Here is a 27857-nt window from a genome sequence, read left to right on the forward strand (position 1 = left end):
CAAACAAACATGACCCCAGTTTCAAAGGTCCGGTATCGAAAAGGTGAGTTCAAGCAACACGTGTGTGTGCCCTCTGACACGATCCCTCTGCTCCCTCTGTTGCCTCTACAGAATGTGCAGGGCAGGCGGTGTTAGTGAGCGACTATCGAGAGCGGTGCCGGTGTTCGTACCCCCAACGCCACATCTCATACTGAGCCACGGCCAGTTCGCCGGCGCGCTAGTAGCGATAGCAGAGTGACACGGAGGCGACTGGCCGATGGTCGGCAGGCGAGCGATTCGAGCGAATCGGTGAAACGTCGACCCGTCGCGATCTCCAACATCCTCGTCGACGCCGCTTGCGAGCGCTCCTTCCTCCCATCGGGGGGGCGGGGGGGGGGGTCACGGATGGTCGAGAGAACGAATCCCGCGATTGATGAATCGACCGACTCACGATTTGCTCACTGCAGTAGAGGTGCTCTGCTGATTAAACAGATGATTCATGCGTGCGTGCCTCGGTCCGTCGCCTAATTTTAGATGCGCTGTGTTAGCCTGCCGTGGCACACGGACTCCGGTAACCCCATTGATAGACACCGATCAAAGCACGTTGGTCGTACTTAATTTGGAGCTTTCGTGACTGCAGGAATTACTCTTTGGTTCTTTGGGTAAAGTCACGTATAAAGAGAAAATAATAAATTAAATACTAGCATTCGACGTTTCGATTGCAACACAAGCAATCATCATCAGGTATAAATGAAATAGAAGCACAAATCTAGTATACTTAGAAATGCCATGTAATACAACAGAGAGTCGGATAACATAACAGTCAACACCCTACCTGGTTGATTACGTTCTTCCTGAGAATGCTAAATTTGAGAGAGAGATCAATTTAGCAGTCTTAGGAAGAACGTAATCAACCAGGTAGGGTGTTGACTGTTATGTTATCCGACTCTGTTGTATTACATTACATTTCTAAGTATACTAGATTTGCGTTTCTATTTAATTTATACCTGATGATGATTGCTTGTGTTGCAATCGAAACGTCGTATGCTAGCATTTTATTTATTATTTTATCTTGATACTTGACTTTACCGAAAGAACCAAAGAATAATTCCTGCAGTCACGAAAGCTCCAAATTCAGGTCAGAGTGAGGATTGAAGAGTAAAGCTATGGAGGGAGTGAGAGTCAGAGAGATATAGTCAGTGAGTGTGGTTGAGAAATGAAGGTCCAAACATGAGCAGGGTATGGGAGGAGGTGAACTCAGGGAGTGAGAGTCGGTGAACAAGGTAAGGGAGTGAGGTCAGAGTGAGGATTATTCTTTGGTTCTTTCGGTAAAGTCACGTATCAAGATAACATAATAAATACAATTAAATACTGGCATACGACGTTTCTATTGCAACACAAGCAATCATCATCAGGTATAAATTAAATAGAAACACAAATCTAGTATACTTAGAAATGTAATGTAATACAACAGAGAGTCGGATAACATAACAGTCAACACCCTACCTGGTTGATTACGTTCTTCCTGAGAATGCTAAATTTGAGAGAGAGATAAAACACAGAACCAGAGACATATAGACAGACATATAAGTAGAGACAGATATCACAGAGATACATAGAGAGAGACAAACATAGGCACACCAAAACTGCGCAGAGGAGCACGGGCGGACGCGCGACTTCCGCCCGCAAGTTAGAGAGGCGTTGTCGTCGTCACCGTGTGGATTTTACCATCGTTCATCCAGCAGTGGAAAGACCACGATGTTAGTGATGGTGATGCTGAGGGTGCCACGAACACGGAAAGACCCCCGTGTAGCCTTAACAGACTGTAGGGGCAAGTGCTGTTAGCGAGTAGCACCTATAAAAGCCGACATGGCACACGAGGGGGTGGGTGGCCAACGTCACGCCCGGCCGCCTTTGTCTCCCTAGTGACGATGTTTACACATAGCACCAGTTACTCATTTGAGGCTGAGTCGACCTAGTCGAGGCCCGGGACCGATTCAGATAGTCGTCACGGGAGTTGGCCCTGAGCGGGTTTCGAACCCGGGACGCCAGGTTCATGGCGCAGCGTAGCGCTAACTGCTACACCACCGCTCCCCACTGCACAGCACGCACACATGCACACACGCACACACGGACATCGTCACAGCAAACACGACGTTGCCTCCGTAGCCCCCCCAACCCCAAACAAGGAAGAGAGAAACATGAAGATTGGAACGCTGCTGGTATGCGACGAGCGTGACGCCATCTCGCCCCCCAGCACTAGGCAAAACTGATGCCAGGATTGTGGTTTTGCATAAAATAGCCGGGTGGATGGGTTAGTGTGTGGGTGTGTAGTTGGGTGGGTAGGTGTAGTTGGGTGGGTAGGTGTAGTTGGGTGGGTAGGTGTATTTGTGCGTGGGTGTGTGTCTAGTTGAGTGGGTAGGTGCGTTGGTGGGTGGGTTGGTGTATCGCTCGATGGGTGGGTGAGTGTATTTGAGCGTGGGTGGGTGGGTCGGTGGTTTGGAGGGTGGGTCAGTGGGTTGGAGGGTGGGTGTGGTTTGGTGGGTGGGTGCATTGGTGTGTGGTTGGGTACGTGGGTGGGTGGGTGTGTGGTTGGGTGGGTGGGTGTGTGGTTGGATGGGTGTGTGGTTGGGTGGGTGGGTGTGTGGTTGGGTGGGTGGGTGTGTGGTTGGGTGGATGTCCGTGGATCACGTGGACAATGAGTGACGCGTTTTCTTCCCCTTGGGAGAGGATCGCGGTTCGAGCCCAAGTGGCCGCCCCGGTTAACACCCCATGCACTCTATCGATGGGCATATCGGCCTTTGTCTGTGCGCTAGGGGATGCACGGACATCATCTGCTGTGTCCTCTTCATCCTCGTCATCGCCGGCTACATCATCGTTGGTGTTTTGGGTGAGTCTCTGTTATCTTTGGTCTTCTCATTGCCATCATTGTAATCATCATCGTAATCGTCATCATCATCATTATCACCATCATTACCTTCGCTTGTACCATCAGTAATCATCATCATCATCATCACTATCAATGCCTGTACCAACGTCGTCATTGTCATCATCATCTGGCAAGAGTCACTGACATCATCATCATCATCAATCTTCCAAACATAATCATTTGTGATTGTCATATGAGCCCGTGAATATCCATCCACTCATCGAGTAGGGTTACTTCTACTGCATCTTCATAATCATCATTAAGATGATGATGATCTTCATCATGATGATTATGGGAGACAAGGTGGCGAGATGTTAATTACATCGCCTGGTATACAGGAGGTCGTGGGTTCAATCTCGACCCTGACGCCTGCTGCTGTATATTTGGAATTCGCGTCTCTCTCTCCCCGTGGTCGCGTTGAATTTTTTCCCCGGGTCCTCTGGTTTGTGCCCGTCCACATTTAAAATCAACGCCGTGCATTTAATCGTATTTGGCCGCTCTAAATGTCCGCACAATGATCATTTGTGATAGCCAGGCTGGTCGCTTCTGAAAGAGAGCTCACGTAGCTTAATGGAGCCTCACCTGGTAAGTAAATAAAATAGTTTTAGTCGTTTTAGTTTATCATCTCCATCATCTAGTAATAGGTTTTTACCCTTTCAACTGGTACAAAAATGACCCCTGTATACAAGGCATCATGTTTGCAATAACCACAACACAAGCAGTCAAAATGCAAACAAAAAGAAACAACTCTGATGACGATAATGATATGCACTGTCCTTGAAGTTGATTGGTCCACACCCGAGACAGCCTTTTGGCGTCATCTGGTCCAACACCAATGGAGACTAGGCTCTAAGAAAAGCTGTCTCGGGTGTGGACCAATCAACTTCAAGGACAGTGCATATCATTATCATCATCAGAGTTGTTTTTTATTTATTTGCATTTTGGCTGCTTGTGTTGTGGTTATTGCAAACATGATGCCTTGTATAAAGGTGTCAGTTTTGTACCAGTTGAAAGGGTAAAAACCTATTACTATATTTTGCCACTGGTAAAGGAGATGTCTCATAGTGTAAATCTCCATCATCGTCGTCGTCGTCACTGTCGCCAATTAGCGGTTTGCCGTGCCGCCACGCGGCGTCTTTGTTGTGACCCCCCACATTGTCGCTAATTACCGGCGTCTTTGTTGTGACCCCCACCAGCCTGGCTGAACGGCGACCCGCGGAAGGTCTTGTACCCCGTCGACAGCGCCGGTCGCTTCTGCGGCATCGGCTCCATGAGGTCGGCGAAGGAGACGGGCAGCCGGGCGAGCGGCATCACGCGGCACTCCACAGTTTCTCCCCACAACGTGACCAGTGACGCCGCACATTTCTCGGGTTTCGCCCCCTCGGCTTGAGCACGGGGCCTCGACCCCCTTCGCTAATCCCCTGCGTCTCCTCCGTCTCTCTCCCCGCCCCCTCCCACCCCACCGCATCTCTCACCGCCGGCCTCCTCCATACCTCCACCCCACCCACGTGTCTACACCCCGCATCTTCTCGGCATCTCCCCCCCCGCCCGTCTCCTTGGTATCTCCTCCTCCCCCCGCGTCTCCACCACCCCCCCTCCCCCACCCCGCGTGTCCTCATGCAGTGAAAAGCCGTACCTCTTCTACCTGGACATCCTCAAGTGTGCGACGAGCGCAATCACCGTCACCATGCAGTGTCCTACCAAGCAGGTGACGAGGGCTCCCCCCCCATCACCCCCATGTGACGTCGCCGCCCCGTGACATCACCGCCCCGTGACGTCACCGCCATGTGACTTCCCCGCCATGTGATAACAAGACCCTGTGACGCAACCGCACTGTGACGTGACCCGCCCTGTGATTTCACCGCCCTGTGATGTTGCCCCCCCCCCCTGTGAGTGATGTCACCCCACTGTGACGTCACACATCCTCGCACATCCTCGTGCGTCACCTATAGCTGGATCACCGTGTGTGCTGTGAATCGCGACATCGGGATGGTGGTGATGCGGTGGTGACGCTCGCTCCTCACAGCGAGCAGGGGCCTGAGTTCGATTCCCCGACTCGGTCGCCCTTTCTGTGCGGCGTTTGTATGACCTCCCCCCCACCCCCGCTCTCTGTTCTGCAGAGTTGTGAGCATGTAAGTGTGCGTCTGTGAGTGTGTGTAGACTGTATGTTCTTTACGTGTTCTACACGGAATTCCTCTGGGCATCTCCGGCTTCCTTCCATAGCCAAATAAAACCGCAGAGTGTAACCGGTATTGGCCAACCATACCAACAATGCTGAAAGGGTTGCCAGCAAATCGCTTAAATTGGGATCACGCAGCAACAGCAGCATCATCGCCGTAAAAAAAAAATATTGTTGGGACTCAAGTGCTCATTACAATTTTACGAATAACAAAAAATATATATATTCTGGAATGGCTGAAACGGGGTCTACGCCTTGTCCTTTTCAGATATGCGTGAAGGAATGTCCACAAACCAACTGGGTACCGACAAGTGTCTCGCTCGCACCCGCTGACGTATTCATTCAGGAGTACTGCAGCGTCAACCTCACCACAACCACGAAGGTGACTCGCACACAACCACGTGTCCGCCCTCGCCACACTGCGGTTCCTCTTCTCCACTGGCACATCCGAGCCGTACCAGGGCTGTACCAGGGCCACGGCTCAGAGAGCGGCCAGGTGGTTTTGTCACTGCAGAAGCCGAGCTATATCACTGACGTCGCACGAACACAGTGAACGAGGGGAGACGCGCATGGGCCACACAGTAAACAAACGGAGACCCACGTGGGTGACGCGATGAATGAGCGGAGACCCGCGTGGGTGACGCAGTGAATGAGCGGAAACCCTTTTGGGTGATACGGTGAAGGAGCGGAGACCCGCGTGGGCGATACAGTGAAGGAGCGGACACCCGCGGGGGTGACACGGTGAAGGAGCGGAGATTCGCGTGGGCGATACAGTGAAGGAGCGGAGACCCGCGGGGGTGATACATTGAAGGAGCGGAGACCCGCGGGGGTGACACGGTGAAGGAGCGGAGATTCGCGTGGTTGACGCGGTGAACGAGCGGAGACGCCACGAACCCGGCGACCCCGAGTTCGATTCCCAGTGACGGCCCAGCGCCTCCCCTCGGTCGACTTGGCCTTGAATGGAAACCTGGTGCGATGCGTGGAGACAAAGGCGGCCGGGTGTGGTGCTGACCACTCCACCCCCTCGTGCGCCGTGCCGGTCGGTGATGTTGCAGCACTGCCTCGCACCCTGGTGATTAATCTCCAATCGGTGCGACATCCCCTCTTGCCCGTCCATTGCAGAACCCCATTCAGATCATTCAAGATGGGGAATGTGCCTACTACCTCGTTGCAAGCGAGCCGTGTGAGTTCCTGCCTTCCTCCTCTGCAGTCCTTTGCAACTATAATATGTTAGGATGATATACGCGACTATGTCTGTGCGTGTGACTGAATTCCCCTAAATTGCTTTTGACGTAACGCAACTTTTTTGAGATACGCATGCTTTTCCATGAAACCACCCACCCTGGGATGCCCATAGTAAAAATAGTGATAACAATAGCAACATTAATCGTAGTAATAGTGGTAACAATAGCAACATTAATCGTAATAATAGTATGAAGACAGAGGGTTTGGACTTGGTCCATCAGTGGCAGGACAAAGACAAAGATTCCCCGCCCCCGTGTAGCCTCAAGCAGATTCTGTTGGGGCAAGTGCCGCTAGCGATCAGCACCTTTGAATGCCGGCACTGTGGCACACGAGGGGGTGGTATAGCCAGCAAACACGCCCGGCCGCCTTTGTCTCCCAAGCGGTGAGGTTTATGCTGAGTCGACCTAGGGGAGGCTGTGGTTCAGATTATCGTCACTCGGCGCTAATTGACCATCGGGGCCACCGGGTTCGCGGAGCGGGACGCTAACCACTGCGCCACCGCTCCCCACGAAGGGAAATGCTCGCAAGCACTTGGTGTAGTTGAAGTTAAAGGCGCAGCGCTGCAATTACTGGCCAAAGCCACTGCTGGTGGAAGGGCCTCCGCTGGAGGGAGCTCTAGAGAGAGCCCATCTGCCCATAGGTTGCTTGGCCTACTCTTCCACACTGGTCAAGATGATGCTGTTGATGTGATAATGGTGTATTTCTGAGTTGGATTGTGGATTTAACTCCCCCCCCTCCTCCACCTCCCTACCTACCTGCGTGACCGTCTCACCCAAGCCAAACTAAATACCAGTCACAACATTCGTCGTTTTATGCTGCTGCTGTTGCTGCTGTTGCTGTTGCTAATGCTGATGTTACTGCTCCTGCTGCTGCTCGTGCTGCCACTACTACTGCTGACACTGCTAATGCTGCTCCTGCTGTGACTACTGCTGCTGACACTGCTGCTGCTGCTCCTGTTGTCACTGCTGCTGCTGTCACTGCTACTGCTGCTGCTACTGCTGTGACTACTGCTGCTGTCAATGCTACTGCTGCTGCTCCTGCTGTGACTACTGCTGCTGTCACTGCTACTGCTGCTGCTACTGTTGTGACTACTGTTGCTGTCACTGCTACTGCTGCTGCTACTGCTGCTACTGCTGCTAACACTGCTCCTGCTGCTCGTGTTGTCACTACTGTTGCTGACGCTGCTCCTGCTGCTGTCACTGCTACTGCTACTGCTGCTACTGCTGCTAACACTGCTCCTGCTGCTCCTGTTGTCACTACTGCTGCTGACACTGCTGTTGCTCCTGCTATCGTTTCCCGACCCAGTCCTGAACCGCTGCTTCCCGAAGCTCACCAGCAACTCGACGGGCGTCTACATCCCCAACAGCTCCGTGCCCGCGGGCAACTTCCTCTCCGCCTCCAAGTGGGTCCCGGGACGCCGGGTGGTGCAGGGTGGTGCAGGGTGGTGTAGCGTGGTGCAGGGTGGTACGGGGTGGTGCAGGGTGGTACGGGGTGGTGCGGGGTGGTGCAGGGTGGTGCAGGGTAGTACAGGGTGGTGCAGGGTGGTGCAGGGTGGTACGGGGTGGTGTGGGGTGGTGCGGGGTGGTGCGGGGTGGTGCGGGGTGGTGCGGGGTGGTGCAGGGAGGTGTAGGGTGGTGTAGGGTGGTGCAGGGTGGTGCAGGGTGGTGTAGGGTGGTGTAGGGTGGTGCAGGGTGGTGCAGGGTGGTGGATGGAGTGGAGTGAGGTGGGTGTAGTGGGGGTGGGTGGATTGTGGTGTGGTGGGTGGGTGGATTGTGGTGGGTGGGTGACTTGAGTGAGGTTTGTTAATGAGTCAACCTGGGCACTGTAAATGATCCACAGGTCACCTGTGGTGGGGTAAAGTGTGGGTATGTCCCCACCTCTGCCATAATACCGTCCCGTCCCGAGAGCCACGTCTGGTGGAGGCGCCTCCTGCCAGCAGTGTGGCTTGATCCGGGCACTTGCAGGGCTGCGCCTTTACCTGCCTTCCCCTCTGTGTGAGCGTGCAGGGGGGTTGTGGGGCTACTGGATGCAAGGCAAGTCGGGATGAGAGTCTTTGAGGACTTCGCAAAATCCTGGCACTGGATCCTGATGTGAGTTGGACTGGAGGTGACGATGATTGGGAACGCGTGAGTCTGTGGGTCTCTGTGTGAGTCTGTGGGTCTCTGTGTGAGTGAGTCTACGGGTCTCTGTGTGAGTGAGTCTGTGGGTCTCTGTGTGAGTGAGTCTACGGGTCTCCATGTGAGTGATTCTACGGGTCTCTGTGTGAGTCTACGGGTCTCTGTGTGAGTCTACGCGCCTCTGTGTGAGTGAGTCTACGGGTCTCTGTGTGAGTGAGTCTACAGGTCTCTGTGTGAGTGAGTCTATGGGTCTCTGTGTGAGTGAGTCTACGGGTCTCTGTGTGAGTCTATGGGTCTCTGTATTAGTGAGTCTATGGGTCTCTGCGTGAGTGAGTCTGTGGGTCTCTGTGTGAGTGATTCTACGGGTCTCTGTGTGAGTCTACGAGTCTCTGTGTGAGTCTACGGGTCTCTGTGTGAGTCTACGCGTCTCTGTGTGAGTGAGTCTACGGGTCTCTGTGTGAGTGAGTCTATGGGTATCTGTGTGAGTGAGTCTACGGGTTTCTGTGTGAGTGAGTCTATGGGTCTCTGTGTGAGTCTATGGGTCTCTGTGTGAGTCTATGGGTCTCTGCGTGAGTGAGTCTACGGGTCTCTGTGTGATTGAGTCTACGGGTCTCTGTGTGAGTCTCCGGGTCTCTGTGTGAGTCTACGGGTCTCTGTGTGAGTCTACGCGTCTCTGTGTGAGTGAGTCTACGGGTCTCTGTGTGAGTGAGTCTATGGGTCTCTGTGTGAGTGAGTCTACGGGTTTCTGTGTGAGTGAGTCTATGGGTCTCTGTGTGAGTCTATGGGTCTCTGTGTGAGTCTATGGGTCTCTGCGTGAGTGAGTCTACGGGTCTCTGTGTGATTGAGTCTACGGGTCTCTGTGTGAGTGAGTCTATGGGTCTCTGTGTGAGTGAGTCTACGGGTCTCTGTGTGAGTGAGTCTACGGGTCTCTGCGTGAGTGAGTCTACGGGTCTCTGTGTGAGTCTGTGTCTCTGTTTTAACAGTAGGGAGGGGAGGTGGCGGGGCGGGGGGTGCTACCGCTGTGCGTGGCAGTGTGATCCCCATGAAGTGATCTGCCAGATGTAGTGCCGGTCGTGCCGGCATTGCCTGTCGCATAGCCAGCGGCATTCCATTCGTCATCGCAGGTGGCTAGGAGATGTTAACTACCTCGCCCGGTATACAGGAGGTCGTGGGTACGATCCCGACCCTGACGCCTGCTGTTGCTGTATATTTAGAGCCTGTGTCTCTCTCTCTTCGCACCAGCTTCTCATTTGAGGCCGAGTCAACCTAGGGGAGACCCCGTGACTGGCTCGTATATTTCATCACCGGTTCTTGGTGGACGCGAGTGGGAATCGAACTCGGCTTGCCGGGTTCACCTTTCGATTCTCCGCTCACGGCCAACACCGGTGACGGTTATCTGAACCGATCCTGGGCCTTCCCTAAGTCGACTTAGCCCCAAAAAAAGTGTACCTGGTATAGTGTACAACCGTGGGGCGACAAGGGCGGCCGGGCGTGGTGCTGGCCACACCACCCCCTCGTGCGCCGTGCCGACCTTCATAGGTGCTTCTCGTGAACAGCGCTTGCCCCGACAGTCTGTTCAAGGCTACACGTGGCGGGAGAATCTTTGTCTTGAGCTTCACACATCCTGGAGTCGCTCACAGTAGACGAGACGTTTACACCTCGAGGGATGTCCCTCGGCAATGAGGGCCGAGCGCGCACCCGCTGGGCCATGTCGAATGGCGATGACGATAATGATGATGACGATGATGATGGTGCTGATGATGATGCCAATGACGACGATGACGACGATGACGACGATGACGATGATGACGACGATGACGATGATGACGACGATGACGATGATGACGACGATGACGACGATAACGACGACGACGATGATGAAGATGTTGATGAGCGTGGGCCGCTGTGTGTTATTTGTCTACAAAGTGGTCTGGCCATCGCGATGGTGGTCAGCCTCCTGTTCCTGTTGCTCCTTCGCTTCACGGCGCCCGTGCTCATCTGGGTCATCATCGTCGGCGTGCTCGTGGCCGGAGCTTACGGTGAGAGAGTGCGCGTGTCCCTGTGTGTCCCCGCATGTCCCCACGTGTCACTGCGTGTCCCCGTATGAAGAGCGGTTTTGTAGCGGTCAGCGTGCTGCGCTACGAACCCGGCGACCTGGCGACCCGGGTTCGATTCTCACTCCCGGCCAACGCCGGTGACGATTATCTGAACCCGTCCTGGGCCTACCCTAGGTGGACTTGGCCTCAAATGAGTCCCTGGTGCGGTGTGTAAAATCGCCACTCGGGAGACAAAGGCGGCCGGGCTTTGTGCTGGCCACCCACGCTACTCGCTAACAGCACTTGCCCCCACCGTCTGTTAAGGCTATACGGAGGATCTTTGTCTTTGCGTGTGTGCGTAGGCATCTTCCACTGCTCGTGGGAGTACGTGAATCTCAGCGGAAAACCTGGAGCGGACCAGACCGTGACCGACCTGGGGGTGCAGACGGACTTCCGCATTTACCTCCAGCTCCGGCAGACGTGGCTTGCATTCAGTAAGTTCATCGTCACCGTCAGTAGCGACAGAAGTGGCCTAGTTTGTTATCATCATGATCGTCGTCATTATTATCACCATTAGCTATTGATTTATCATCATTATCATCTGTTGAGTCGTCATCACCATCATTTGCACCACCATCGCCACGTTACCACCATCGTCACCACCACCAAGACCACCATCACCACTACGACCACCATCACCACCACCGTCACCACCACCATTGTCATCACCACCACCACCATTGTCTAATGAGCCATAAATCATTATCATCCTCATGAGTGTCACTTTACAGCGCATCCGAAAGTGTGCCATGTCGTGACCGCCTTTGTTCGATGGCAAGCTAAAAGCCACTGCTGCGAGGATGATGCACTTCATTGGCCGCCTGGAATGCTCTTTCCTTTCGATATTAGGAAGCCACTGCGAGCTATGGCACTTTAAAATCATCATCATCGTCATCATCATCGTTTAGATTGACAAACTCATTTCACTACAACTGTTCTTTGTGTTTAGTCCGTTTATCCTTCCCCCGCACCTCCGATTGGCACGTTTGGCTACGTACGCTAGTGCGAAATAAGTTCAGCAAAGACGAAGATATACACACATACATTGATCTCGGGGGGGGTACTTTGAGATACATTAGAACAAAAGACATCGTCGTTGAAATTATTCATCATCGGCGGCCACGGCGACGACTCCATCGAGCGTGACGTCGAGAGACGGCGTCGCGTCCGCTACACTTCGGGCGTGTAGCAGATGTGTTGCTACACATCTGATGTGTCGTAGACGCTGTCGTAACACATTGGGCGTGTAACGACGTGTAGCAGAGTTGCCGCTACACATCCGCTACGCATCCGCGCTGTCGACAGAAAGGCAGCGTCCCACCCCCTCCCCCCCCTTCTTGCGCGTTCGCGATCTCTTTCCTCGTTTCTGTCCGCAGTCATCATCCTGTGCATCGTGGAGGTCGTCATCCTGCTGGTGCTCATCTTCCTGCGCAAGAGGATCCTCATCGCCATCGCCCTCATCCAGGAGGCCAGCAGGTGACGCCCCACCGTCCTTGGGCGGATGCTCGCGCGTGAAATCTCCGCAAACGGAGGGCCTGTTTTATCGTCACACGCCGGGACTGCACACTTTGATTGCAGTTGCCCCTATTGTCCGTTTTAATGACACTCTTTCAGAATCTTGGACGCTTAAAATATCTTCGGATCGACGGAGCCTAACCGGCTGAGATGTCGCACACACAGACTCGTCGTCATCTCTCGCGTGGCAATTCAAGATTTCGTTTAAAGATCCGGTCCACGTCCCACCGCCAATTTAGGGCCTCTTTGCGTTTTTTTTTTTAAACTTAATTTTGTATCGCACTATTTCAAATATATCTATGAGAATTCTAATTATCCACGTGAATTGTTTTGCAAGATTAACATAAAAAACAAACACAATTTTATTTTAGAGATGTAAGAATAGGTTTTATACTCTTTCTGGCAAATGAAACAGGCTGTGTTAAGATGTTGAAATACCAAACTGAAACCTTGCGCAAGGAATCCTATTTGCATGCTCACCACAGGTATCTGAGGTTAATGCAGACTGGATTCCTTGCAAAAGGTCTCAGTTTGGTGTTTCAACATCTTAATACCGCCTGTTTCATTTGCCAGAAATGGTCAAACCTATTCTTAGATTCCTTCCCGACTCCGTCCTAACTAGAGAGGAGGTAAATCGTGGGTGACTCCCTCCCCGCACCGTGGGCGTAGAGGAGGGGTGCCCGTTACTACCTCCCTGGCTCAGCCAGGTAGGAGGCGGGTCTTAAGGCAGTGTGGACTGATCTCCATCTGTTCCGTCTCTGTGTTGATAATGGAACGTGTGCCCCATCCGCCTCTCGCACACACGCGCGTGGGTTTGCTCCGGGTGCTCCGTTCTCGCTCCCACACGCGTGCAAATGACGCGTTCATCAGCCCAATAACACCTGAATACGTAGAGGACCACAGAGCTTGGTGGGCGATTGTCGGTGGCGCCGTCTCCTCACCACCACGTGGCTGCTGCTGCCTTCCCCCGCTCCTCGGCTGTGGTTCCTCCTCCGGGCGCCTCCTCTGAGTCGTCCTCTCTTTTTCTTTTAATAATAGTAATTATGACGATGTTATTTTGGTCTTTGTTCCTGCAGGGCCATCGGACACATCATGTCGTCCATCTTCTACCCCGTGCTGACGTTTCTCCTGCTCTCCGTGTGCATCGCGTACTGGGGAGTCACCGCACTGTATCCTGCACTGCTGGCCACAAAGACAAAAGGGGCCCTGCCACCCCCGCAAGTGCTGGCTAGCAGCACTTGCCCCAACAGATTGTTGGGGCAAGTGCTGCTAGCTAGCACGGCGCATGCGGGGGGGGGGGGATGTGGTGGTCATGCTGCACACGCGGTTTACTGCGTCGATGACGATGGCGATTACGATGGTTATGATGGTCGGTGACTACTCCGTCTCAACCGTGCCTGTGTTCAACCACCACATTCCACAGGTCACAACAACATCCACCCATTCACACACTCACCCACCCACCCATTCGCACCCATTCGCACACTCACCCACCCACCCATTTGCACCCAGCCACCCATTCGCACACTCACCCACCGATTCGCACCCACTCACCCATTTGCACACTCACCCATTCGCACACTCACCCACCCACCCATTCGCACACACTCACCCATTCGCACACTCACCCACCCATTTGAACCCACTCACCCATTCGCACACTCACCCACCCACCCAGTCGCACCCACCCACCCAGTCGCCCTCACCCACTCATTTGCACCCACCCACCCATTTTCACTCAGTCACCCATTCGCACACTCACCCACCTACCCGTTTGCACTCATTAATTCACATTCACAAGCCCTACCCCTCCCACCCCAGCACCAAGAGTGACCTGGGTCACCACAAGTACGCGGCAGTAAAACTTTTCAGCCGGTGGGGGTTGGGGGGGGCAGGGCAGTGACCCCGAGTAGCCGTCCGGCTGCGTGTTTATTTATTTATCTATTTATTTTCCTGAGCGGTTTTCCGCCGATCCCCGCAGATACCTGGCGACTGCTGGCACCGCCACCTACAAGGTGGCGTCGCCGGGCAATTACAGCTCGCCAGCCTGCGCCGATTGGAACACCAACACCACCCCGTGCACGCCCAACGACGTGAGTCGACAACAACAACAACAGCAGCGACGACAACCGCAAGGGCGCTGATGTTTACACACGCACCGCACCGGGGTATTTATTTCGGGCTGGGTCGACCTAAACGGAGGGCCCAGGACGAGGTGGATGTGCTTGTCCACCACTGTTTTTTTGTGGGCGGGGAAATCGAACTCGGGTCCGCCGGGTTGCGTGGCGCGGTGCGCTAACCACTGCGCCACCGGTCCCCCCCAGGTATGCTACGGCACACAACAATACCAATACCACTAAGTGGCGGGGATGTCACCACGGAGCTTGTGCCAGGCTAGGTGCACTTTGAGGCCACGTGAAGTGTCGAACGCCCGCTGACAGGAGGTCATGGGACAGACCCAGCAGGTGCTCTGGGTCGACTGAAATGAGTGGCTGATGCACCACCTGTGCCCCTTACTTTGCCAACTTGCTGCGTTTTCGCTGCCCGGCGCTCCGCTCGTTGTTGTGAGCGTCGCTCCTCTGCCCTCCATTGTTGTTGGAGGGCGACTGCCTCCAACTGCCCAGTAGCGTCCTTCACGAGCCTCCTCCACAGAGGCCGATCTTGACACCGCTGGTACCAGTCATCGGCAAGTCCACTCAGCTCCACGTCCCCTCTGGCAGCACATCACTCCATCTCTTCTCTAGCCTGTGCCGCGCCCGTTTAGCCCCCTCTATCCTGCCGAACAAAAGCTGTTCAGGCATGCGGTGGCTGGGCATGCAGTGACTGGGCATGCGGTGACTGGGCATGCGGGCTACATGACCCAGCCAACGCAGCCTGGTCTGCCAGAGGAGCTCACTGATGGAACTTTGTCCAGATCTTTCAAGGATTTGTGAGCCCCTCACACAATCCAGCCTGGTTAAACCTAGGATGGATCGTAGGCAGGCCAGCCTGAATGTTTATAATCGACGAAGATGTTCCATAATGGGAGTCCACTTTCACAATCATAGAGAAGGGAGGGCATGACCATGGCCGAGAAGAACCAAAGCTTTGTGTGGAGCGACAGACCAGGTAGCTTCCACACAGTGTTACGCAACCGATGAAAAAAGACTGTTGGGGCAAGTGCTGTTAGCGAGTAGCACCTATGAAGACCAGCACGGCACACGAGGGGGTGGGTGGCCAACACCACGCCCGGCCGCCTTTATCTCCCCAGTGGTGATGTTTACACATCGCACCAGGTACTCATTTGAGGCTTAGTCGACCTAGGGGAGGCCCAGGACCTGCTCAAATAATCGTCACCGGTGTTGGCCGTGTGCGTGAATCGACTACTGGTTGCCGGGTTTGTAGCGCAGCGTGCTAACCGCAGCACACACCCACACGTGCGCACACGCACGTACACATACACACGTGCACATACACGTGTACACACGCATTGAACAGTTATCTGCTGCCACCCGCGTGTGACATGAGGGAAGGTCACCTGCCCGGTAGAGCACTTGGCCCTTGAGCCGAGTGGGTTGGTTGATCCCACCCGGGGTGGACAATTCCACCATTCACCACCGGTGGCGTTCACCATGGGCATCGTTTACCACCATGAACAATGGGCAATGTCCACCAAGGCAGCGTCCGCTATAAAGTGTACACCAAGGGCAATGTCCACCCACGGGCAGTGTCCACCCATGGGCAGCGCCCAGCGTAGGCAGCATCCACCACTCACAGACCCAATGTCCACTTGTGTCCACGCACAGGAATGGAAGTGGAACACGACCGAGTGCCCGGACGCTCAGTGCGTCTTCGACACCTATGGCCTGGACGACAGCCTCTTCAAGCGCAACCTCTTCAACCTGCAGATCTACAACGTCTTCGCCTTCCTGTGGCTCGTCAACTTCGTGCTCGCGCTGGGCGAGTGCTCGCTGGCGGGGGCGTTCGGCTCGTACTACTGGACCCTCAACAAGAGGGACATTCCCGCGCTGCCCGTCACGCGCGCCTTCATGCGCGCCGTGCGGTGAGGCGGTTGCGACGACGATGCTGATGATGTTGGCTGATGATCACAACGATGATGACGATGTGGATGATGATGATGATGATGTGGATGGCGATGATCATGACGAGGACAACGATGATGATGTTGATGACGAGGACGACGACGATGACAATGAATATTCTTATCTTTCATACTTTGATGCTGGCAAACAAGTTCAATAAATATACTGCGACTGCTAACCTGAGATATAAATGCATTGCCTTTTGGATTACTCGCCTTTTGGCGTTGTTTTCTGGTCTAACACACGAGGCCATGAAGAAGGCTGTCTCTGGTGTAGGCCCATCAGTTTCAAATACAATGCATGTTTGTTTGCATGTGTGGTTAATGCAGACTTGATTCCTTGCAAATGGGTGTCTATTTGGCGATTGCACATCTTAACACCACCTGTTTCATTGCCAGAAAGACTAAAACCTCTTCTTATTTTTCAAACAATTATCACAAGTCGCCGGCTTGCGGCCGCATAAGTGGCACTGAAGCTGTTGATGCCGGCTGCTGCCTGCTGCTGCAGCAGCACGTGTGTTGATTCTTCGCTTTGATTTCCTTTATCAACAGGGAGGTTCAACCACTGGCCCTGCCCCTTCCTCTTTAGCCCCCGCCCCTTACTCCTTAGGCCCCACGCTGCCCCCTGGACACACCTCACGGGGTGGGGCTGGATCGGGCAGTGGTGGGTGGGTGGGGTCAGTGAGGGGTAGGGGGGCGTCAGTGGGAGGTAGGTGTGGGTTCAGTGGGGGTAGTGGGGTTAGGGGCTGGATCATTGGGGGGTAGTGGCGCGGTCAGTGGGGGGTAAGGGGGGGTCAGTGGGGAGTAAGGGGGGTCAGTGGGGAGTAAGGGGGGTCAGTGAGGAGTAGGGGGGGTCAGTGGGGGGTAGGGGTGGGATCAGCGGTGGTAGGGGCGGGGTCAGTGGGGGTAGGGGCGGGGTCAGTGGGTGTTGGGGTTCTGTGGCTTCACCCCGATGACCAGAATCCCCTCTGCCTTCGAGCAGCAAGCGAACAAAATATTAGTTTTTAGTTTCGTGAAATGACGTCGTTCATGCAAATTGAATCTCCCAATCGGGAGGCTGCTTCATCGGAGACAGAGCGACAGTGAAAGTAGCTCGCGTGCAGGTTTCTGGACGGACCGTTGCGTCGCGAGCAGCGGATTTGATCGTGGCTGGTGATTGGGACGACCAAGCCGTTACGTGCCTGTCTCCACAGGTACCACACGGGCTCTCTGGCCTTCGGTGCTCTGATAATCACCATCATTCAGATGATCCGGATCTTCTTGGAATACCTGGACCACAAGCTCAAAGGTCTGGCAGCCGGGGGTGTTATTTCGAGGCGATGCGGTGTTCATTTTCACGAAACGCTCAACGTTTCAAGTTAATTTCCATCAGCCAGGGGAGAACTCGAGACCAAGATGAGTCTCAAGAGTGACCTGGTTGCATGAGAGTGGGTGAGCAAGTAGGTGGGCGGGTGAGTGGGTGCGTACTTGAGTGGGTAAGTGAGCGGGTGGGTATGTGAGATGGTGGGTGAGTGAATGCATGAGTGGACGTGTGAGATGGTGGGTGAGTGAATGAGTGCATGAGTAGGTGAGTGAGTAGGTGGGTGAGCAAATGGGTGAGCGAGCGAGTGAGTGAGTTTGTGGGTGGGTAAGCAAGTGGATGAGTGAGTGGGTGGGTCAACGAGTGGGTGAGTGGGTGAGCGAGTGAGTGAGTTTTGTGGGTGGGTAAGCGAGTGGGTGAGTGAGTGGGTGTATCTACAATCCACCAGCTGTCGGACAAAGCAATGGAATTGCTCACTCACTTTGAACTGAACCTCTAAGAGTCGCTCTTCATTGGTCATCGGAAATCATGATCACCATCCATCCACTGCTGGATACTTTGTACAGCCCTTGACAACGTGCCGTGTATAACTTAGAGGCCGATGATGATGTTGTTGTTGATGGTGTTGAAGAAACCTTCAATTCCTTTCAGGTTCTCAAAACCGTTTTCTCAAGTTCCTGCTGTGCTGTCTCAAGTGTTGCTTCTGGTGCCTCGAGAAGATCATGAAATTCATCAACAGGAACGCGTACATCATGGTGAGAGCCCCGCCTCAAATCCCACGACCCTCCTCCAAGAGGGATCCTGCCGGTTGTTTACAGCAAAGGGGCGTGATCTTGTTGTCGCCGCTATCGCCGCTGTTGCTGCTGTTGTGTTTGTGATGGCAATCGAGTTAATTTTTGGGCCATTTATAAATTTCGACTGATACACGGATGGGACGCAAAGGCACACAGGCAGACAGACAGACAGACACACAAACACGTGGACAGACACACAAACAGATGGACAGATACATGGACGGACACGCAGACAGATACACAAAAACATGCACAGATACCATTACCAATACCCGCCATTTGCCACGAAGTGACAGTGATGTCACGGTGCCTGATCCCAGCCCAGGTGCACTTTGAGGCCACGTTAAGTGTCGTGGAACAGACCCAGCAGGTCCCATGGGTTGGCTGACTGAATTGACTGGTAGTAGATGTGTAGTGGTGGTATTGACGTGCGCCGACTGTGACAGTGATGGATCACGGGGCGGCGCGGGGTGCGGGGTTGGGCACGCGTTGTGGGCGTGGTGTGGACGCGCGCGCCGGGAGTGACAGATGACGGGCGGCGCGGAGTGAGTGGTGAGGCACGATGAGATGTGGGAAAAGAGGATCGTAGCCAGCGCCCGGCGATTGGTCGAATAAGTGGGTGCTCGCAGCGACGTCCGCAGGTGGGGTATAAAGGGGGACGCGCGAGAGCACTCGGGGAGAGTTACCCAGTTGAAGACCCGAAGACGGAGCTGAAGACCTAGTGCTCCGAGTAGCTAAGTGGATGTTGGTCATCCGAGTAGCTCAGTGGCGTTAGTCGCCGAGTAGCTAAGTGGATGTTGGTCATCCGAGTAGCTCAGTGGCGTTAGTCGCCGAGTAGCTAAGTGGATGTTGGTCATCCGAGTAGCTCAGTGGGCGTTAGTCGCCAAGTAGCTAAGTGGGTGGTTGTCACCCGAGTACTAAGTGGATGTTGGTCATCCGAGTAGCCCAGTGGCGTTAGTCGCCGAGTAGCTAAGTGGATGTTGGTCATCCGAGTAGCTCAGTGGGCGTTAGTCGCCAAGTAGCTAAGTGGGTGTTTGTCACCCGAGTACTAAGTGGATGTTGGTCATCCGAGTAGCTCAGTGGGCGTTAGTCGCCAAGTAGCTAAGTGGGTGTTCGTCACCCGAGATACAAAGTAGGTGTTAGTCACCTGTAACCAAGTTTGATAAAATAAAGAGTGTGTTACCCGTGAAGTCGTCTCCCGCCGAGTTACTACATTACAGATGCACCAGCCGTACCCCCCCACTGTGCCACCCGATGCCCCGCTCGTTGTTGTGAGCATCGCTCCTTTGCCCTCAGGTGTTGTTGGTCACCACCTCCAACTGCCCAGTAGCAGTGTCCTTCATGAGCCTCTTCCATAGAGGCCGAACTTGACATTGCTGGTACCAGTCTTCGGCAAATCCACTCAGCTTCACATCCTCCCATACAGCACCAGTCGATCTCTTCTCCAGCCTGTGTCGTGCCCGTTTAGCTCTCGCTGCTTGGGCAGATTTCTGTTTGGCTGCTGGAGGAGCTCATTGATGGGGATGTGTCCAGATCTTTCAAGGATTTGTGAGCTCCTCACACAATCCAACCCGGTTAAACCCAGGATGGATTGTAGGGCATGCCAGCCTGAATGGTTCTAATCGACGCAAATGTTCCATTAGTAACCACCACCACCAGTAGCACCACCACCACCACCACCATGTCCTTATCTCGCACACCTTCCACGGTATGCCGTGTGCTACCAGCCCCTTGGCGTTCTGTGGGAACTTTTATCCGGTGACCATGGTTGAAACTCTCCTCTCTCCCCTCTTACCCCCAACCCCTTCCGCAGGTCGCAATCTACGGGAAGAACTTCTGTGTGTCGGCAAAGAATGCGTTCAAGCTGATCATGAGGAACATCCTGCGGTGAGGAATTCAAACTATAACTTTATTTTATTTCATGTGCTACGTAGCTCTTATTTTCAGAAGCGAACTGGCTATCACGAATGATAGCTCTACGGAAGTAGCTCATCATCATCATCGCGTGGACATTTCTAGCAGCACCCAAATACTTCAAACGCGTGACATCGATTGTAAATGCGGAGGGGAAAAATCGGAGGACCCGGAAAGGGAAATCCACGCGACCGTGGGGAGAACACGCAGACTCCAAATATACAGCAGGCGTAGATGACCTCCTGCATACCAGGTGAGGGAGTTCATATCTCACCCTGCAGGGTGGGGGGTGTGAGGGGGAGCGGGGTTGGTGGGGGGGGCGTTCAATGGGGCTGGAGTGCTCTGCTGTCAAGGCACGCGGTGCCTCTTCCCGGCCGGCGTGTTAGCACGGGGCCAACGTGACGTCACGCGCCCATTGTGACGTCACTCACAGTTGTGACGTCACGCGGCCATTGTGACGTCACGTGCCCATTGTGACGTCACTCACAGTTGTGACGTCACGCGCCCGCCTCGGCCAATGAGTGCTCGCACACGTGTCGCGTTTCTGCGAGCGCTCCTCCTTATTCACCCCCCCTCCCCCTCCCTAACCTACCCTCCTGCACCCCCTCCCCACTCTTCTGCCCCTTCCAATTGGCTGAATTTTGACGGTACCCACCCAACCGTGGTGCTGGCCACCCACCCATCCACCCCCTCGTGTGCCATGCAGGCCTTCATAGGGTGCTGACTAGCAGCACTTGCCACAACAGTCTGTTAAGGCTACACGGAGGGATCTGTGTCTTTGTCTGTATTGGACACGTACATTTGCGGGGGGGGGGGGCGGAGAGTGGTGGTGCAGTGGTTAGCGTGCTGCACTACGAACCCGGCGACCCGAGTTCTATTCCTGCCCATAGCCAACGGCGATCGTCCAAAATTCCTAGGTTGATTCAGCCTTAATCAAGTACCCGGCACGGTGTGGTGTGTGTGTAAACGTCATCACTGGGGAAGACAAAGGCGGCCGTGGGTGGTCGCTGGCCACACCGCCCCCTCGAGTGCCGTGCCCGGCCTTCATGGGTTGCCGCTACTCGTGAGCGGCACTTTGCCCCAACGGTCTGTGGGGGGCTACACGGGGGATCTTTGTCTTTGTCGTCACAGGACGTTGGTGCTGGACAAAGTGACGGACTTCCTCCTCCTCCTGGGAAAACTCCTGGTCGTCGGGGGTGTTGGTGAGTGGACATCATTTTCGCCATCGTCGATATCGTCGCCATCGTCGCCATCGTCGCCATCATCGTCATCATCATCATCACAGTCATCAATGTCTTCATTGTCATTCATATCATCATTGTTGTTATCATCATCATCATAATATCCATCATCATCATCATCATCATCGACAGTTATCAATGTTTTCGTTGTCAACATAAAATTATTGTTGCCATCATCATCAGTGGCAGCTGTCCCCTGCTCATGAGTGTGCCAGTAGGGGGTGATGATTGCTGTGCGTGTGGTCTCACCTAGGGGACCCCCAGTGGCAGCTCTCCCTGCCCATGCGTGTGTCAGTAGGGGCGGTGACGATTGCCTCACTCTCTCTCGCCTCCACGCTCCCACAGGAATCCTGGCGTTCTTCTTCTTTAGCAACCGCATCCAAATCCCCAACCTGACGCTGCCCACGCTCAACTACTACTGGATCCCCATCCTGGTGAGACACTGGCTAGCGGATCCTTGAATCCATCCGTGTGTACCATGCTTGTAAAGGAACCCCCCCCGCAGAGGCCGTGCGCCGTGGATGGCAGTTCAGCAAAAAAGTGCGGCCCAATTTCAAATAATCCGTTTAACATGCAGTAGTACGGATTTAGCGACCAATATCATCCACAGGGTTTTCCCCTTTTTTCTGGCAACTAAACTGACACCTTTTGCAAGGAATCATGTTTACATTTACCACAATACTTTCAGTCAAATGCAAACAAAAAACAATACTCTGATAATTTATGCATTGTCCTTGAAACTGATTGGTCCACACCAGAGACAGCTTTCTTTAGAGCCTATTCTCATATGGTGTTCGACCAGATGACGCCAAAAGGCGCACAGTTCAAAGACAACGCACTATCAGAGTAATGAGTATTGTGGTTAATGTAAACATGATTCCTTGCAAAAGGGGTCAGTTTTGTTGCCAAAAAAAGGGGAAAAATCCTATTAGTATATTTTGGTACTGGCAAAGGAGGTCCCATGAAATATCATCCACAGTAGAGGTTCTTTTGGTACTCTTAGGTTTTTTCGGTAAAGTCACGTAGGTAAACAATTTCACGACGTTTCGGAAGCAACACAAGCCTTGTGCTGCTTCCGAAACGTCGTGAAATTTTTTAATTTGTTTTATTTTACTTTTATTAATTTAAAATTTTTACCTACGTGACTTTACCGAAACAACCTAAGAGTATGAATCCTTGCAGTCACGAAAGCTTCAAATCTAGGTTCTTTTGGGTTAGATCTCGTGAATATATAAATGCGTCGTTAAACCCGCCACCACTCGAAGCAGCCAATAAGTAAGGTTTGTCACGTAAACAGAACGTTGCCAATTCCTTACTAGTACATCACACAACGCTCTCTCTGAGTCCCCCCTTTCTCTCTCTCTCTCCGAGTTGCCCCCTCTCTTTCTCTCTCTCTCGCCGTGTTCCGAGTTGACGTCGTCGTTGCTTTGTCCATGCAGACCGTGATAGTGGGGTCCTACCTCATCGCTCACGGCTTCTTCAGCGTCTACTCCATGTGCGTCGACACGCTCTTCCTGTGCTTCGGTAAGTACTGCGCTCGACACACACGCACGCACACGTGCTCGCACACACACATACACACACGTGCTCGCACGCACACGCTCGCTCGCACACACACATGTGCTCACACGCACACACACGCACGCACGCTCGCACGCACGCACGCACACACACTTGCTCGCACAAACACACACGCTCGCACGCACGCACGCTCGCTCGCTCGCTCGCACGCACACACACGCACGTGCTTGCACACACACACGCACGTGCTCACACACACATGCCCGCATGGACTTAAAGTGCACATAGCCTGGCACAAGTGCCGTGGTGACTGCCACTTTGTGGCGAATGGCGGTGGTTGTTGTGTGTGTGTCACAGGGTAGTTGTGTGTGTGGAGCGGTAGTGTAGTGGTTAACACGCAGCGCTACAAACCCAGCGACCCGAGTTCGACTCCCGCTCACGGCCAACACTGGTGACGATTATCTGAACCGTTCCTCGGCCTCCCCTAGGTCGACTCGGCCTCAAACGAGTATCTGGTGCGGTGTGTAAACATCGCCACTAGGGAGACAAAGGCGACCAGGCGTTGTACTAACCACCCACCCATGCACCTCGTGTTCCGTGCAGGCCTTCATAGGTAGTACTCGCTAACAGCACTTGCCCCAACAGTGTGTCAAAAGCTCTATACGGGGGATCTTTGTCTTTGTGTGTGTCAAGGGTAGCCGATGTAACTTGTCTCATACCCGGGTCATTGATTGTGACGTTGAACGCTAACCCTGCCTGCTCTGCCTTTCCCTACCAACCGCCCCCATCACTGCCGCTACCGTCACCACCACCACCACCACCGTCACCACCGTCGCCGCCACCACTACCACCATCACCGCCACTACCACTTACCACCACCACCATCACCACCGTCGTCGCCACCACTACCACCACCACCATCACCACCACTGTCGCCAACACCACCGCCGTCGCCACTACCACAACTGTTTCCATCACCACCACCATCGCCACCACCCCCACCGTCACCACCACCACTACCACCACCACTATCACGACCGCCACCACCACCGTCGCCACCACCGTCGCCATCACCGTGGCCACCACCGTGGCCACCACCGTCGCCACCACCGTCGCCACCACCGTCACCACCACCGTCGCCACCACCACCATCACCACCACCACTACCACCACCGTCACCACCACTGTTACCGCCGGCGATCGTCCAGTGGATGACCTGGAGAGGAACGACGGCTCCGCAGAGAAGCCCTACTACATGTCCAAGAAGCTGATGAAGATTCTGAACAAGAAAAATAAGAATAAGGCCAAGTAGGCGTGGAGAAGGGGACGGGGACGGGGGGTCGGTGGATCGCTTGAGGATGGGAGGACTCATCTGGGCAATGTGTGTCAGTGTGCCAACAACCGCCCCCACCACTCCCGCACCTCCTCCCTGATGAGTGAATGCTAAACCCCCCCCCCCCACCTTGCTCACTTTCCTCCGAAAATGATCGCGTCAATTTAATTACATTATTCGTTATTGTTGTTATTATCATGATTTTTAACTGTCACCCATCACGGTCCTGGGCCTCCCCTAGGTCGACTCGGCCTCAAATGAGTACCCGGTGCGGTGTGTAGTAAACATCGCGTTGTGCTGGCCACCCACCCCCCTCGTGTGCCACAGTGCGGGCCTTCATACGTGCTGCTGCTCGCTAACAGCACTTACCCCAACAGTCTTTTCCAGGCTACACGGGGGACCTTTGTCTTTCTTTTCGAGGACTACGCCGCATATCCGACTCGACGGGGTGGGGCGGGTGACGGATGGTGGATATTGCCAACAGCGAGTTGGATAACTGAACACCATGGTTGCACAGTTGTGTACGCCCTGGCGAGATGTTAACTCCCTCGCCTGGTATACAGGAGGTCGTGGGTTCGATCCCGACCCTGACGCCTGCTGCTGTATATTTGGAGTTTGCGTGTCTCTCTCTCTCCTCCGGGTCACCTGCGGATCTCCCCCCCCCATCCCCTTGCATGCGTGGGATTTTCTCCACGTGCTCTGGTTTCCCGTCGCGTGTATAGAATCAGTTGTGTTGGCCACACGTTGCAATATAGGATGGCAGAGCTTGGGCAATTGCTGGTGGCGCCATTCCTGGATGCTTCCCGGTCTCTCTGTGGTTTCCTGCACATTCCGAATCATTCTTTGGTTGTATCTCCTCTTTTACCTCTCTCTCTCTGAGAAGATGAGAGAGAGAAACGAGGAGAGAGACGAGGAGAGGAGGGGGCGAGAGAGCGAGGAATAGTCGAGAGGAGGTGGAAGGAAAACTGTGCATATGTTACATATTCTGATTAGTATTTGTGTTGTTGTTCGTACACGGGTAGCACGTTTTTGTGTGAGCTAGATGTTTTAACGCGCGTGTCGTTTACAAATCGTGTGCCCGCACTTGCCGACTGCTGGCAGGACCGAGTGTGAGCCGAGAGGGAAAGGAGTGAGTGGGATTTCGAATGAATTAATTACGGGCAAATCATTCTATCGGTTTCCGTAAATCTGCACGTCGGCAGTTTCAAGTGGTTATTTAATTGCATGGGAATACGCCGAAAGAGGAGGCAAATAGTTGTTAGGTCTTTCGTGATCAGTAGTAATGAGCTACCAATGAACCTTTCGCACATTTGCAGGGCCTAAAATTTTAGATTTTATTTCATATTTTCGCATGTTCAGATGGATGAGCGTTGCATTTGAATAACTTAAATTATTGATGGGCGATTTTTTTTGTATGTTTGTTCATTTTGTGAACGTCAAGCACTGCTTTGGCCACTCAATTTAACCTTTTAATTCAGACTTACGACAGTAAAAAAACAATTTCAACATTTAAAAGTTTCAATTATTTAACACGTGGGTGACATTGCGCGATTTGGTAATTTTGACAGTAAAACCACGGATGTGCCCACATCGCTTCCCCGCTGTGCTTGGAGACGCAATCGTGCATTGTCCATCAGAGACTAAAGGTCCCCTCTGCGTAGCCCGCGCAGACTTTTGGGGCACGAGCGTTGTTGGCGAGCGGCAGCACCGGTGAAGGCCGGTACTGCGGCACACTCCGGGGGTCAGCGCCACACCCGGTATGACCTCTGTCTTCCCGAGTCGCGATGTTTATTTAACACACCGCACCACGTACTCGCTTGAGGCCGAGTCGACCTAGGGGGAGTCCCAGGAGCGGTTTGGATAATCGTCACCTGGTGTTGGTGGCTGTGAGCGGGAATCGTTGGGTCATAGCCGGGCTCGGAGCGCAGCGCGCTAACCATTACACCGTCCCATAATCCAACAACAACAACCGCCATACACACGGCGTCACACACACGGCGTCACACACACGGCGTCACACACACGGCGTCACACACACGGCGTCACACACACGGCGTCACACACACGGCGTCACACACACGGCGTCACAACAACAACAGCCATTCGCTACTAAGTGGCGGTGACGTCACCACGACGCTTGTGCCAGGCCATGTGCACTTTAAGGCCACGTGAAGTGTCGAACGCCCGCCGGCAGGAGGTCACGGGACAGACCCAGCAATGTGCCATGGGTCGACTGACTGAGATGAGTGGCCGATGCACCACCGGTGCCCCCTACTGTGCCAATTTGATGTGTTTTAGCCGCCCGGCGCTCCGCTCGTCATTGTGAGAGCGTCGCTCCTCTGCCCTCCGTTGTTGCTGGAGGGCGACTACCTCCAATATCCCAGTAGCGGCGTCCTTCACGAGCCCTCCTCCTCCAACACACACACGTATATAAATTACATACGGCATGATTGTAAATAGCAACGCAATCATCGTTCTTTGGCAGCTGGCAATGTCGAGAAATTAAAGTCACCCCGCATTCATCGGTGTGGCTAGATGCCATCACCTTTTACATCACATCAACACCGTTTGACCTCGTCATGAATTGTGATTGCTTGGGGTACCACGGTGGCCAGATGTTAACTACCTCGCCTGGTATGTCGGAGATCGTGGGTTCGACCCCCGACGCCTGCTGTGGATTTTTCCTTGGCGTCCGGTTTTCCCCATCCACATTTAGAATAAACGTCACGCGGTTTCGGGTATTTGGCTGTCATAAATGTCCACGTGGTGGTGATGATGATGACGACGATAAGGATGATGACGACGATGACGACGACGATGACGACGACGATGACGACGACGATGACGACGACGATGACGATGATAACGACGACGACGACGATGACGATGATGACGATGATACGATGATGACGATGATACGATGATGACGATGATGACGACGATACGATGATGATGATGATGACGATGATAACGATGACGACGATGATACGATGATGATGATGACGAGCCACTTCCGTTGAGCCATCATTTGTGACAGCCACGTGGTCACTTTTGAAAAAGAACTACCGTAGCTCAGTGGGGCCTTACCGGGTGAACTAAACAAATAGTTTAGCTCAGTGCATAGTTTGCATGATCCATCATTGCCGTCGGTATTGTCAATCATAACTGTAAGCAATCCACCATCATCATTCAGTGGAATTACCAATCATGCCCGTCGTCACCATCCACAGCATCCATCTTCATCGTCATCATTCCGGTCATCAGCAACAGCAACAGCGGCATTCACAACAATCGTCGTAACACTCAGCATCATCCAGCGGCGTGATCATCATCATCATCATCACGGCCATCGTAACGTCCATCACCATCACTACTTGCAGAATTTTCCAAAGTCGTCATCATTATATGCGTCCACCATCATCCTTAGTCGGCACACCCGGGATGAATCCATTGCACCACAGTGGGGCCATCAACTCGACTCCGAGACGTCTTTACAGCTTTTGGAAGAGTAGGCCAAGCACCCTCCACTTGTTCTGGGTAGGGGGGGGCGTTGCCTGGAGCTCTGCTTCTGTCTCTCGGTGGACGAAGGCCATTTGCTCCGCTGAGCAGTGTC

The 27857-nt window shown here is 53.7% G+C and overlaps 1 protein-coding gene across 1 annotated transcript; it reads left to right on the forward strand.

Moving 5' to 3' along the window:
- Positions 1-26989, forward strand: LOC144951157 (choline transporter-like protein 4). Its single transcript, XM_078881278.1, has 21 exons — positions 1-43; positions 2796-2869; positions 4105-4183; positions 4532-4616; positions 5356-5469; positions 6210-6270; positions 7638-7734; positions 8339-8422; positions 10376-10488; positions 10848-10979; positions 11922-12021; positions 13137-13229; positions 14042-14153; positions 15846-16102; positions 17335-17429; positions 18093-18196; positions 20049-20122; positions 21281-21351; positions 21736-21824; positions 22830-22914; positions 24120-26989. The coding sequence occupies exons 3-21, from the start codon at positions 4179-4181 to the stop codon at positions 24221-24223; spliced, it is 1875 nt and encodes a 624-aa protein (XP_078737404.1). The 5' UTR covers positions 1-43; positions 2796-2869; positions 4105-4178; the 3' UTR covers positions 24224-26989.
- The last annotated feature ends 868 nt before the right edge of the window (positions 26990-27857 follow it).

The sequence above is a fragment of the Lampetra fluviatilis genome, chromosome 61, assembly GCF_964198595.1.
Source record: "Lampetra fluviatilis chromosome 61, kcLamFluv1.1, whole genome shotgun sequence".
Taxonomy (NCBI): Eukaryota; Metazoa; Chordata; class Hyperoartia; order Petromyzontiformes; family Petromyzontidae; genus Lampetra; species Lampetra fluviatilis.

Coding starts and splice junctions, on each gene's coding strand:
- LOC144951157 (XM_078881278.1), top strand. Junction 4,617..5,355: donor TGCAGTGTCCTACCAAGCAG/GTGACGAGGGCT, acceptor TGTCCTTTTCAG/ATATGCGTGAAGGAATGTCC. Junction 10,489..10,847: donor GCTCGTGGCCGGAGCTTACG/GTGAGAGAGTGC, acceptor GTGTGTGCGTAG/GCATCTTCCACTGCTCGTGG.